The sequence below is a fragment of the Sapajus apella genome, unplaced genomic scaffold, assembly GCF_009761245.1.
Source record: "Sapajus apella isolate SASKATOON/1434 unplaced genomic scaffold, GSC_monkey_1.0 scaffold36, whole genome shotgun sequence".
Lineage (NCBI taxonomy): Eukaryota > Metazoa > Chordata > Mammalia > Primates > Cebidae > Sapajus > Sapajus apella.
The window spans coordinates 2747160-2761733 of NW_022436976.1; the positions used below are offsets into that span (position 1 = coordinate 2747160).

Sequence of the window (14574 nt, forward strand, 5' to 3'; positions counted from 1 at the left end):
TGTGTGTGTGTGTGTGTGTGTGTGTGTGTGTGTGTGTGTGTGTGTGTCAGGGGGTGGGGAGCATGGTATTTGTGTTCTCTGGTACATATTTTTGTTATTTAAGTGCCATCTGATTATTTTACATTTTTTTAAAAAGTTATTCAGGGATCCTCTCCCCTGGATTTGAATACAGAATTACCTTATCAAAGCACAATGAAAAGGAAAGTCAGAAAGAAGAAAAAGAAGGGAACTATTACAGCAAATGTTGCTGGGACAAAGTTTGAAATTGGTAGGTTTCCTTAGAATCAATCGTGGGATTCTCATAATTGCTGGAAAAACTGATTGTTAAAAGCAATGTAGAAATCCAGAGAGATAACTATCTTTTATGTAATGGATTTTTAAACGCCTTCTATAAAATTTGCAATATGTTAGAAGGATTCATGCGGTAGAGGATAATATCCTTACAAATATTTCAACTGATTTCTAAAATTTCAGTTTAAACATAAATATGATTAAACAGCTTAGCTGAAAAAAGGGACTTGGCATTCTATTTTTCTTTGAAGTTTAATTTTGTCAGCTCTCCAAGGTTTGAATTTCATAATAAAATAGGTTTATATATGACTGACCTGACAAATTTGAATTTATGAATGTAAGGAAAAAATGGATCTTTTCCAATATTCAAATATAACCTGAATGTTCCCAGCCTCATGGGTTTGTATATACATAAATACCCAAATTTAAGTAATGCATTGCATTACTTCCAAACGTAACTGCCAGGAGTTCCATTTATCTCACCAAGGTCTTCCCAGGTATCTTTGAGATGCTGCAGGCAGTGTCTTTCATATACTCAGTAACAGATGTGCTCCTGACATGCTCTTCTGAATTTGTCATTGTTTTCTGTTTGTGAGCCAGTTAAGGAAGTCTTCTAGTCTGTGTTGCCATTGCTCTTGCTCTCTACATGAGCTCTAGGTGGCACAGCAGCTGCTGACTCCTCAGGATGCCAAAGCTGCATGGTGGTCTGTGACAGATGAGACAGAATGTCCCTTTCCCCAACTCTTGTGATTGTACACTGTTACCTGGGACTGCACCACTCTGTTAAGCCTTAGGATTCTGTTGGAAGCCAAAAATTATCCTAAGTGTTCTGCTTATCTTTATTTCACACTTGAAATTGAATGGAAGAAAAATGCCAATATATTAATTGTAAGTTCTAGATCAGAGAGAAACACATGAATAGTTTGTACTAAAAAGGAAGCCTTCTTCTGAGCATAAACATTTCCAGTAGGATTAGAGGATTGGGAGCAGTGAAGTACCAAATCCAAATCTCTCCTGTGAATTTTGCTTTATTATTTCACGTTCTAAGTAAACACAGGTGAGTTGATTTTAAGTACTAAAAATAATTTGAACTAGGGAGGTGGAAAGTATGGGATAGGTCTGATGATCGGGATATTTTTACCTTTTTTTTTTGTACCTAGCCCAAGGTCACAAAAAGCTACAAAAAGTACATTTTCCTGAGTAGCGGTATTGTCTCAGCTGTGTATGTTTTCCTTGTACCATAAATAATCACTAAACCCTTTGGCAGTTTTGTGTACCTGTTAAATCTGAGAAGATTGAAAGGAAGGATTTTGGGTGCAACAGAAAAACAGTTCTCAGTTACTACTGAGTATAATTTGGCCCTAGATAAAACTGTTGTAACTAAAAATAAGGTTATGCTGTAACTAATAGATATTTTCCAAATGAAATACTGTGAACTAAAATTTATCTAGAAAAATGTTTCTGCATTGAATATATTTCAGAAGTATTTTAATTTTGCTTTAACTTAATGGTTTACTTGCAGTTCGTTTAGTAATAGATGAAATGGGATTTATGAAAACTCCAGATGAGGATGAAACAAGTAATCTTATATGGTGTGATTCTGCTGTTCAGCAGGAGAAAATTTCAGAGCTGCAAAATTATCAGGTAGGAAACTAATCATGACCAATTATTCATATGAGGAAAGTGTTATAGATTCCAGTATAATTTTTTTAGATAGATTCTTAATCTGTTGCTATATTAAATTCCAGTTCTAACTCACCTGAATAGCCTGTTTAGTTGCTATCCAGTTGTATTGAGTATCTGCATTAAGCCTGAATCTTTTTCAAACTTAACTGTTAACCTCTTTCTATCTTTAGGGAAGAATCAATAGAGGAAACCTCTTCCTAAGATGGTGCTTTACATTGCACTTAAAGATGTAGAATAGATTGCATAGGGAGACCAGGATGCAGAAATACCTTGTGATGTCAGCTATGTGTAATCTGGTTTCATTTATTTTTAGAACATAGTACAAACTTATAGTCAGAAGAAAATAGACATCAAACTAAAAAGCCAAATACGAGGAATTTTAGAGAATTGACAGTTTGTATAGACCTTCATTTATTAGTTTAGAAGGTAATATAAAATTGATAGTAGTGAACAAATAAGTCATTTTTACCAGTGCGTATTTCTGTGAATACAGGGAATCTAGAATAACAAAGTAATTGCGATATTGAATTACCACTGTTCAAATTAGAAAATTATAACTTTACTCTCTATGTAAATACTCTTTTGAGATTACTTTAAAATTTTGCAGTTTTATTTTCTTATTACCATACTTAATTCTACAAATTCACTGTAGGTCATTTAATGCTAAATCTTTTAGATTAATAATTGGAAGTTTATTAAAATATAAAACTCAAAGGATGGATATAATTGTATTATCATATACATGAATATCATTAATTCACTAAGAATATTAATATTTACCTTTTTATTTTCCAGAGGATCAACCATTTTCCAGGAATGGGGGAGATCTGTAGGAAGGATTTCTTAGCAAGAAATATGACCAAGTAATCTTTTTTTCTTGTAATGGAGAAGACCTGTTCAAAATTTATATTGTAAATACTGTAGTGCTATCTTTCACAAGGTTACATGATTTGAAATGATATTTAGATGAGAGTGATAGAATTTTAGAGCTATAAAAGTCTTAGAAGGTCTCTGGTTCTAGTCTTCCACTTTGCAGAGGAGGTAAATGAGGGTCAGAGAAATGAATATCTTGCACAAATTCAAGCAAACTGTTAATAGCAGAGGTGGATCAGAATCAGCCTCCAGAATCTCAGGCCTCTTTACTGCAACTTGCTGCCTTTTTAGTAAGAGTTTTTCATTTAAATATAAGAGGTTATCTGTATCTGTCATTTAAGAGATACTTGTTTATTTTCAGTTAAATTTTGCAAGAACTAATTTGTTGCATTATATGCCACGTGTGTGTGTGTGTGTGTGTGTGTGTGTGTGTGTGTGTTCATATTGGTTATTGAGCATTTAATATGCCCCAGGGATTGTACTAGGTACATGTATGAACACACTTATTCAAAGACACATGTATATGTGCTCACCCAGGAATATACATGCACAGATATTTATATGTGCAGTCAATATTTAGAGTAACAATCTACTTTCATGGGAAAGCTGTTAATAAGTACTTTATACAATTTATATTCCTGTTGGCTATGGTTTTTTGCCTTTTTTTTCGTTTAAGAAAGTTGAGTGATAAACGGAGAGAATTTTTTTTAAAAGAGGACTCTCTATTCACAGAGATTGAGTAAACTTCCTGACTCTAAAACATGGTAGTATAAAAGGTAATCAAAAAACCTTCCCTATGTGTGACCTAGAGACTCAAAATTATTTGTAAAGAAGCAATGTCAATGGCACTGGCCTGAGCAATTACCTACTCCCTACCCTCATCCCTGAGGCAGAGTTAATGACTCCTTCTACATGTTACCTTGCTTTACACGCCTTTAGTGTACCTATCACACTGTTTAATGTTAATAGCCTATCTATACAATCCTTGAGGGCAGAGATAATACTAATTTATCTTACTATCCCCAATGCCTAGCACATAGTGTGTACTCTAAAAAAATGTTTGATGTGCTAATATGTAAATTAGTACATATTAGGGCAAGGTTTTTTTTTTTTTTTTTAAACTGATGTATCCATGGTCCAGAATAGTGTCTAACACTTAGTAGGTGCCCAATAGACACTTGTTGAATGACTGAATCAATGAGGAAGTAAATGAAGGAGTGGAGAAAATTTAAACATTTGTGGCAAATATCGGTATCCCAGAGAAAGAAAATATATGCAAGTTTGAATAGAAATTATTTTTCCTTTTATATCTCATTTACAGAATGATCAAATCTCGGCCTCTGGATTATACATTTGTTCCTCGAACATGGATCTTCCCTGCTGAATATACTCAATTCCAAAATTATGTGAAAGAATTGAAGAAAAAACGGAAGCAGAAAACTTTTATAGTGAAACCAGCTAACGGTGCAATGGGTCATGGGTAGGATTGCTTTTATTTGGATTATATAAAAAAAGAAAATAATTGGAGGTGGGGAGAATAAATGTGCATAATTACTCATGGTTGAGTACCAATATGAAAAAATAGTGAAAGAGGTTTTTAACTATTGCATTTTTGGAACCAAATATTTATTGATCTTTCTTCTTTTAAACTCTCCCACAGGCTTCAGTAATTCAATTTAAAAATTAAATCAACAGGTTGTGAGGCTTTAATAGGGGATAACAAAATATAAGGGGAAAAAGGTATTTTCTGTTTTTTTCCAAAACATAAAACTCACATAATTTTAATAGGCTTGGAGAGTGAAATCAGTTGCTACAGTAGAGCTAAAACTAACTTGGAGAAATAAATGAAAATGGAGTTATTCTTTTCATAACTAGAAACCTTGAAGCAAAATATGTCTCTTCTTTGCCTTATAAATAAGTTTTTTCTTTATGTAGCCATGGTAATTGGATTAAAAATGAGGTAGAACACATTTTAAACTGAGGTTCCAAGAGCTAGACATGTTAACTGAGAATAGAATGTGCAACTAATAATCTTATTTCCTTTTGCTTACTTATGTTAGTTTTCTGCAATGTACTTTTTCAAAGAAAATGTGGCTAAGGCTGCTTTTAATAAATACCCTTGAGTCATTTTAATTTTTTAATTTAAAATGCTATAGGAGAAAAGATACTTGGAAATATAGCTACCAGGTAAATTATTGTTCAAAAATTTTTCTTTTAACTTTTAATCATAACTTCATAATCTAATCATACTTTATTTACAAATGTGGTTTGGTAGTTTTAAACTAATGAATAGCATTAATGGGAATTTTGTATCAATTGCTTAATGTTGAGTTGGCTCTATGTTAGCATTAAAGGAATGTTTTTGGTGATGAATAATTGATTTTCACATTTTTCTCAATTTTAATGTGAAAAATTTAATACCAAAATGTCTATATTTATATATTATACTTAATATTAAAACATAAATAAATAATCTTTCAATTTATTTTCATGGCAATATAAAAAAGTAGCTGGAAAAGCAGATAACTGAAAGGGCATTATGTGTTCCCAGGGTTTATCTCATGTAATGGAGCAGGACCTAGGTAAAGAACACCTCTCTCATCTATTGAATTATATCCATTTCCTTGCTAATCTTCTGTCTAGTTATTTTGTCCATTATTGAAAGTAGAGTATTGAAAAATCCAACTGTTATTATTGAAGTGTTTCTCCCTTCAATTCTACAGTTGTTTGCTTAATGTATTTTGGAGCTCTGTTATTAGGCACATAAATGTTTCTAATTGTTATAAATTCTTGAGGCATTGACTTTTTTTTATTATTACATAATGTGATTCTTTGTCTCTTGTAACAGTTTTGCCACTCCAGATTACTGTTTTATTGCAATATCTTTTTCATCCTTTCACTTTCAATCTATTTGAGTCTTTGCTTCTAAAGGGTATCTCTTGTGGACAGAATATTGGTGGACCACGTTTTAAAAAAATTCATTCTGCCAAGCTCTACCTTTTATTGAAGAGTTAATCTGTTTACATTTAATGTAATTACTGAAAAGGAAATATTTGGCTATTTTGCCACTTGATTTATGTATGTCTTGTAGCTTTTGTTCCTCAATTCCTCTATACTGTCCTCTTTTATATTAAATAGGTACTTTCTTCTGTACTATTTAAATTTCCTTGTCATTTCTTTTACTATATATTGTTGAGTTAAAAAAAAAAAGACTGCACTGGAATTACCATTATTATCTTAATTTATAACAATCCAGTTTATATTAATACCAACTTAGTTTCAATAGTGTATAAAAACTGTTTCTACATAGATTTACTCCCTTTATGTTGTTATTGTCGTAAATTATATCTCTACACCTTCTGTGACCATCAGCATAGATTTAAAACTATTGTTTTATGCAGTTAGCTTTAAAATCAGTAGGAAAAATGAGGAGTTAAAAATCAAAACTACACAAAAAGAGCCTTTTTTTTTTGAGATGGCGTTTCACTCTGTTGCCCAGGCTGGAGTGCAGTGGTGCCATCTTGGCTGACTGCAGCCTCCGCCTTCCGGATTCAAGTGGTTCTCCTGCCTCAGCCTCTCTAATAGCTGGGATTACAGGCATATGCCACCATGCCTGGCTAATTTTTGTAGTTTTAGTAGAGACGGGGTTTCGCTATGTTGTCCGGGCTGGTCTCGAATTCCTGACCTCTGGTGTTCCACCCACCCTGGCCTCCCAAAGTGCTGGCATTACAGGTGTGAGCCACTGCACCTGGCTGAGACTTTTATATTTACCTGGGTAGTAACCTTTCTGGTGTTCTTTGACAGTTTGATTATAATGTGTCTTGATATTGATCTCTTTGAGTTTATCCTACTTGGAGGTAATTGAGCTTCTTGGATGTATTGATTAATGTTTTTACCAAATTGGAATGTTTTCTGCCAGTATTCCTTCAAATATTCTTTTGGTTTTCTTTTCTCTGGTCTTCTCTCTTTCTGAGACTCCTATTATGTGTGTTGCTGTACTTGATGGTGTTTCACAGCTTTTGTAGGCTCTGTTCATTTTTCTTCTTTTTTCTTTCGGTTCCTCAGACTAGATGATGTCAATTGGCTTATCCTCAAGTTTTCTGATTCTTTTTATGCCTTGTCAGGTATACTATTTATCTCCTTTGGTGACTTTTTTTTAGCTCAGTTATTATACTTCTCAACTCCAAATTTGTTTGCTTCCTTTATTTTTCCCTAAATTTGTATCACTACTGATATTCCCTATTTAGTGAGACACTGTTCTCATAGTTTCTTTCAGTTCTTTGTACTGAAATGATGTTGGGCTTACTAAGGATAATCAACTATTTAAAATTTGTTGAAAGAGCTATGGAAAGTCAATGTCTGGGCTTTCTCAGCAACAGTTTCTGTTAATTGATAGTTTCCCTGTATATGGGCCATACTTTCATTTTCTTTGCATGCCTCATAATATTTTGTTGAAAACAACATTTTGAGTATTATAGCAATTCTAGAAATCAGACTCTCCTCCTCTACACAATTTTTTGTTGCATCTCATTGTAGTAGTTGTTTACTTGGTTTAGTGACCTTTCTAAAGTGATTTTTTAAAAGTCTGTATTCTTTGCTGGGCATGGCCACTGAAGCTCCTGTTCTGTTAGTTCAGTGGTCAGCTAACAATTGGACAGATATTTCTTTAAACAGAACAAAACAAACAACAAAAAAACTCTAAATCTTTGTAGATGGCTGAGTGTGTGATTGCTGGGACATGCCTTCAACAGGCAAACAAATAATTTACAGCGCTACCTTAGCCTTAACTTCCTGCTTGTGCAGAGTCTGATGGTTAGCCAGAGGGGACAGCTTAGGGCCTTCTCAGGTCTTTCTTGAGCATGCTTCTAACCTTGGGCATGCAACTGGTTGTCTAGATTCTCAGGAATATGTCAGAGCTTTTCAGAGTTCAAAGATTTTCATTCCTCAGCCCTTCCTCCCAGTCTTTTTAGTTAGTCTATTGTCTGCCCAACTGTTGCCCTAGACAGCCTAGACAATAGTGACTAATACATTTGCCTTTAAATGTTTCCAACAATTGTTTCTGAAAGTAGCTACCTCAGCACTGGTAAAGTTCCACATTAGGCAAGATAAAAGCAAGCCCTTTGAGGTCCTCCAGGAAGCCACCAGACAGGTCAAAGCAGCCAACTATAAGAATAGTCCATTCTACCCACTCCAGGATCTGTAATGGTATTAAAAATGAGGCTGTTCAAGGCCGCTGCTGAGCTGGGAGTGGATGATGGGACTAGATTAAGTTAAAATGTTACAAAGCTCTTTGACACAGATCCAGCTGTTTTTTTCTTAGCTAAGTATTCTGTTTGCTGCAAGCCTTTGCTTAGTTTCTGGGGTTATGAAAAGTTGATTATTATTATTTCTTTTGCTCTTCATTGCTTTTGTGGAGGGACAGATTTTGGAGTCCTTTACTCCACTATTTTCCTCTTGAGCATATCTATAATTTTTTAAACATCTTGCTCTATATGAGATCATTCTTTTAATTTTTTTCTTTAAACACAGGATTTCTTTGATAAGAAACGGTGACAAACTTCCATCTCAGGATCATTTGATTGTTCAAGAGTACATTGAAAAGCCTTTCTTAATGGAAGGTTACAAGTTTGACTTACGAATTTATATTCTGGTTACATCATGTGATCCACTAAAAATATTTCTCTACCATGATGGACTTGTGCGAATGGGTACAGAGAAGTACATTCCACCTAATGAGTCCAATTTGGTAAGTGATGCCATACAGAACTTATGTTTTCATTCATTTGTTCAATATATAATTTTTAAAGCATCCATTAGGCGTACAGATTGTATAAATGAAATTTCCTTCTCTCAGGTTTTTGTGGTATTGAATTGTGTGCATAAATAAGATTGCTTTTAACTTACAGACAGCTTTGTGAAAATTAAAAAATAAAGGTATCTGCTAACTGGAGGCTAATTGGAAAAAAAGTACCCTCTCTGGATGCTGTGAGCACAAGGCTGGATTTCAAAGCACACATCTGTGTGGAGTAGCCCTGTATAGAAATGACTATATTATAAATAATATTAATATGCAATGGAGAAGTACAGATAAAGTGTTTTGGAGCTGTGTTGGGTCAGTTTGTGTTCAGCTTCTCATGGAGGAGGTGGCATTTGAGCAGGCTTTGTATAACATGTAGGGTGTGAACAGGCGGAATGTGGGAGAAAGTAAAAAGCAAGTTATCAGAAAGCAGTTATTAATTTATGTTGCAATGAAAGAGAAGTAAGGCTGTCAATTTATATTGACCAAATGTGAAGTTGAGGTGAATTAGCAGTTTCAGTGTACATTTTAAAGCCTATTAAATGGAGCTCTTTGTAGATATTTGTCCATTAAGTTTTTTTGTGTGTAGCCACAACATATTTATGAAAGTGATAGCTACAATTTATCATGAAAACCATAACTGTAATTTGTAGTTTAAGAAAGTTAAATTATAATTTATATGTATACTTAAACTTTAGTTAACCTCTAAACTTATTTTTGGATGTAACTAACTATAGATAAAATTACAATTAATTGTTGCTTCCCAATTTGTCAAAGACCTGGTTATTGTTCTCCCCTAATGTTATGTATACAACTAGCTCCATCGAAGTGTGGTCATTTTTCAACATTAAATAATGGCTGATTGTAAATGGTACTATGTGTAAAGTTTATTCTCTGTAGGTTTATTGCCGAGTTAAAAACGAGGAAACTGAGGCCAGCACAAGAAAATTAGATGCCAATTTATTCAGCTCCCGGGCAAGGTTCTGTGGTCCAGGGGAGAGGGGCCAGGGAAGTCATGCTCAACTTCTCTCAGGAGTGGGGTTTTATAGGGAGTGAAGGCGTTTGATTGGATTTGGAGAAATAGGATGTGGATGGGGTGAGCTGCTATTGGTAGGTAGGTGGGATTTCTGGTGAGCGGGCTAAGTGCAGAGTGCAGAGGGGATTTCCAAGGGTGGGGTTAGGTGCCGAGTGCAGAGGGGATTTCCAAGGGTGGGGTTAGGTGCCGAGTGCAGAGGGGATTTCCAAGGGTGGGGTTATGTGCTGAGTGCAGAGGGGATTTCCAAGGGTGGGGTTAGGTGATGGGCATATTCTGATAATGCAATTTTCAAGCGGGAGGGAGGTGGGCATGTCCAAACTCCCAGCGAGGCAACCAGCCTTACACTATGTTCAATAAATTGAAAAATGTTGTAAACCTGGCCAAGGAAGAATAAGGAAACTGTCAAATTTTCATAGGAAAAGAAGTTAAAAGAAAGAAACATTACCTATGTAACAAACCTGCATGTTCTGCACATGTACCCCAGAACTTAAAGTATAATGATAATAATAATAATAAAGTAAAAAAAAAGAAAGTAATATTATTAAAGGTTATAAGGTTTGGATATAGCCAATCACCAAGTAATGCTTGAACTCTACTACATTCTGGGCATTGTGCTGGTTTTGGAAAAACAATGACCAGACAGATACAGTGCTTGACCTCACAGAAGCAACAGTCTAATGGGGAGGCAGAAAATAAAATAAGCAATTATAATATCTGGTGGTAAGTGTGATGGCCTAAGAAACTGAGAGCATAATGGCAGTGTGTAGCAGGGGCACATAGCTGTTGGAGATAAATTTTAGAGAGGGAATGTTTTATAAATTGAAATCTGAATAATGAAGAGTTATCCATGTTCAGGCATAGGGTGGTGTTGGATGGAGCACCAGGCAAAAGAGTGGCTCAGAGGTAAGACAGAGTATAGCATGTGTGGAGAAAGCAAACAAAATCAGTATGGCTGAAGTATAGACTAAGAAGGAGGGCCTGCCTGTTCAGGGATGAGGATGGTGAGTCCTAGAAGCTAGGTCTTCTAAGGTAAGGCTTTGTAGTCCTTTTCTAGGATTTTAGAATTTAACTTAGGCTGGAAGGATTGAAAGGTTTTACACAAATGAAAGAAGGAATGGCCCCCTGGTCTGGAATGTGAGAGGGGGGTGGAGATGGATGGGAATGATTAGAGTAAGAGAGACAAGAAGTTACATATATTTTGAATAATATGTGAAGTGGTATTCTAGTCTGACCACATATGGAAGGAAAAAGGACTTGAACTGAAATAGTAGCAGTGGGTCTGGACCAAGAATAAGAGCATAGATTTGAGATATATTTCAGATAACACAGATAACATTGATACAGTATGGTCACAGTGTGTGTAAAGTGAGACCAGTTATGTAAAAAATAAGTTTAGAAAAAAAGACTAGAGAAATTAAACCAAAGTGCTCATTTGTTATTTCTGGATGGCAGTTTGCTCAGATTTTTTTCCTTTTTCTTATTTCAAATTTTTTAAATAGTGAGCATTTATTTTATATTGAGCTGTATTATTTCTATAAGAATTAAATGTTCATAAACTACATATAAGGAGATTATAAGACAGAATTTCAAACATTGAAATATAATAAACGTTCATTTTTTTGCTACTGGTATAGTGGTTGGCCATTCCTTGAAAAATTTTGTGTACACCAATTTATTATATCAAGCCTACATGCTGAAAAACAGGATGGGCTATGGTTATATTATTTTCACTCCTTGCAGATTGCTATATGGTTCATAGCTGCTTTTGCTTCTGTTTCTTGCAAATGACTAACTGGCAGTGAACTGCTTAGATGTCTATTTTTGTCAAGGTAAATGTGAAGTTGTGGAATTTCCAATCCATTTACAAATATACTATTAAAGAAAAATGCAAAGTTCCCTTACTTAATTTTTCATTAGATTAGCTAGTGTTATTAGTATTATTAATTTTAATAAATTCTTGCCAAATAAAGACTTTCTTACAAAATTATTTTCCAAACTTCTTCTTTAAAAGTTAAAGAAAATTTATGTTTTGGAAACTAGGAAATGCTACAGCTTGATTAATTTTATATTTCTTTAAGCATTTAGAATTAGGCAAGCATATCCTGTTTCTTTTAAGTATCATTTAATTTAAAGCTTTTCCTGTTTTGTAAGGATAGAGACTGTTATTTATTTTGTTGTTTTTGTATCCACAGTGCCCAGAAGACATTGCTGTAGATAGTAGGTGTTCCTTAAACATTGTTTAATGAATAAAAAAATAAATTTTTAATTAGTAGTAGGCACATGGATTAATAAACAACATGTACCTCAAATGATCATTTCTGCCTTCTTGTTTCAAAGATTTCAATACCATAAACTTAAGGAACTGCAGTGAAAATCAAATATGACATGAATATAGTTGGCTATTAACAACTCAAAATAATAATTATGTGAATGAAGTATATTTTAATTGTGATACAACATTGCTATCTAAAGTAATCTTTAGGATCATGACGAGGGTAGGAATTAAAGATAGATTTTATGAATGCTTCTGCTAGCTTAATAAAAAGACTTTAGATGCATATTAATTGACAATTATGAGGAGTTTTAAACTTTGGATATTTTTTCAGGTTTACTTAAGGAAAATAGTATCAACAAATGTAAGATTATAAAGAGACGAAAATGTAGAGCTCCAATATGGAGCACAATACCATACTGGACACCTGCACAGTATTATGTGGTACATTCTGTCTGCTCACTCCAAGTGCACTCTGTCTGCTACTGAGCTAAAGGGACCTCCCAGTCAGTATGGGTGTGCCGAGGTTGTGTTTGGTGCTCCTGCCTCTTGACTTATGTTATTTGCATTTTTATTTTTATTTTTCTTTGAAAGGACATAGAATGTTCTCTCAGAAAATTCCTTTCCCAAAACAGATTTGGCTGAAAACTATGAGAGCTGAAAACATTGAAAACAGACAAATTAACAAGAACAAACTGAGATCATTTATCTTGCTTAGCAATATGTAGCTTCAGATTTTAATTACTCTCGATAGTTTTGTTAATTTGATACTTTTTAATGGTAAATATATTTTGAATAGTATTGTAAAGTAATCCTCTAGATGGTTACATTCTAAATCCTTTTAAGAGAAATGTGCCATTCCATTTAATTGGGATATTATCTAAATAATCACGAAATTGTTATCTCTATAGTTTAAACTTTAAGACTTTCTTTAGTCTTTGAGTGTGTTTTTTTCCTCTGAAACCTCACAGTTCTAGGATGCCATAGGTGGTAACAACTTTTGTTCTTACTTGTTACAGACCCAGTTATACATGCATCTGACAAACTACTCCGTGAACAAGCATAATGAGCATTTTGAACGGGATGAGACTGAGAACAAAGGCAGCAAACGTTCCATCAAATGGTTTACAGAATTCCTGCAAGCAAATCAACATGATGTTGCTAAGTTTTGGAGTGATATTTCAGTAAGATTATGCCATTCCACAATTATAACTGTCTTTCCTCAGCAGTAATCTGAAGCACCATCAGGCCATGAAAGTTCATTAAGCGTTGATTGAACTTGGTTTTCTCTAATTGAGATGACTAGAGAGAAAAATCAGATCATTCTACAGAGACACACTGCTTAACAACAGGGATGCATTCTGAGAAATGCATCCTTGGGTGATTTTGTCATTGTGCAGACATCACAGATTGTATTTACACAAATCTAAAATAGGAGTAGCCCACTACACACCTAGACTATGGTATAGCCTGTATGTGGTATAGCCTGTGGCTCCTAGTCTAAAAACGTACAAAACATTACTGTGCTAGGCTGGGCGCAGTGGCTCACTCCTGTAATCCCAGCACTTTGGGAGGCTGAGACAAGTGGATCATTTGAGGTCAGGAATTTGAGGCCAGCCTGGCCAACATGGTGAAACCACATCTCTACCAAAAATATAAAAAATTAGCAGAATGTGGTGGCGTGCTCCTGTAATCCCAGCTATTCGGGAGGCTGAGGCAGGAGAATTGCTTGAGATCGCACTACTGCACTCCAGCCTGGGTGACAGAGCAAGACTTGGCCTCAAAAAAAACAAAAACAAAAATTATTGCTGTACTGAATAGTGTAGGTGATTGTAAGACAATGGTAAAGACTGTATATCTAAACACAGATCAGGTACAGTAAAAGTACAGTATTATAATCTTATATGACCACTGTTGAATATGCTATTCACTGTTAACCAAAATGCTCTTTTGTGGCACATGACTCTGTTTATCCTTTTGTTGATTATTTTGTTTGTTGACATTTTTACCTTACTTGCTATATCACAGGCCGTATATCCAAAGGTCCTTAGGTGTCAGGCAAGTAAGAAGGAGTGAAGTGGTCTGGAGAGAAGAAACTAGGTTGTTCTGGAACTGTGATAATTTGAAAATCAGGAGAGGTCTGAAGGAGGTAGCCACCACTCAGCACCAGCCTGTTGGTGCCAATGATATTTTAGGCCCGGTGGGGCACATTCTTCTAACTTGTTGGTAAATTATGTGTAAATGATATAAATGACATAAATGATTTTAAATGTTGGCAGTGGACTCAAGAATTTAAAAAATGTTGGGACTCAAACAAAAGTGTTTGTCATCTGAATTTGGTCAGATAACCAACAATTTGTTAACTTTTGATTATAGCTTCCTGAGAGATGAAATGCATGTAAATGAGAAATTGGATCACAATAATGCTGCATTTGTTTATTGATGTAATTATTTTCTCAAGGCCAATTTTGTGGAAATTCCAAAAGCTATTCTAATGACAGTTTACCATCATAGTGGATCAGAAGCATCAAAATGGTGAAATTCAGTAATTTTGGACCATAGTTCATTGATGGAAGATCATACAATCTTCTGTCTGATGATAATTCAATGAATTGGCCT

The 14574-nt window shown here is 34.6% G+C and overlaps 1 protein-coding gene across 2 annotated transcripts in view; it reads left to right on the forward strand.

The window, feature by feature from the left end:
* The window catches only part of TTLL7 (tubulin tyrosine ligase like 7), a 122925-nt gene that overhangs the window by 43791 nt on the left and 64560 nt on the right, over positions 1 to 14574 (forward strand). For both annotated transcript variants that reach the window (XM_032296450.1, XM_032296451.1), the window contains exons 3-8: positions 137 to 268; positions 1814 to 1935; positions 2773 to 2840; positions 4172 to 4330; positions 8380 to 8596; positions 12975 to 13139. In XM_032296450.1, the coding sequence (XP_032152341.1) occupies positions 137 to 268; positions 1814 to 1935; positions 2773 to 2840; positions 4172 to 4330; positions 8380 to 8596; positions 12975 to 13139 (863 nt within the window). The remainder of the gene's footprint in view (positions 1 to 136; positions 269 to 1813; positions 1936 to 2772; positions 2841 to 4171; positions 4331 to 8379; positions 8597 to 12974; positions 13140 to 14574) is intronic.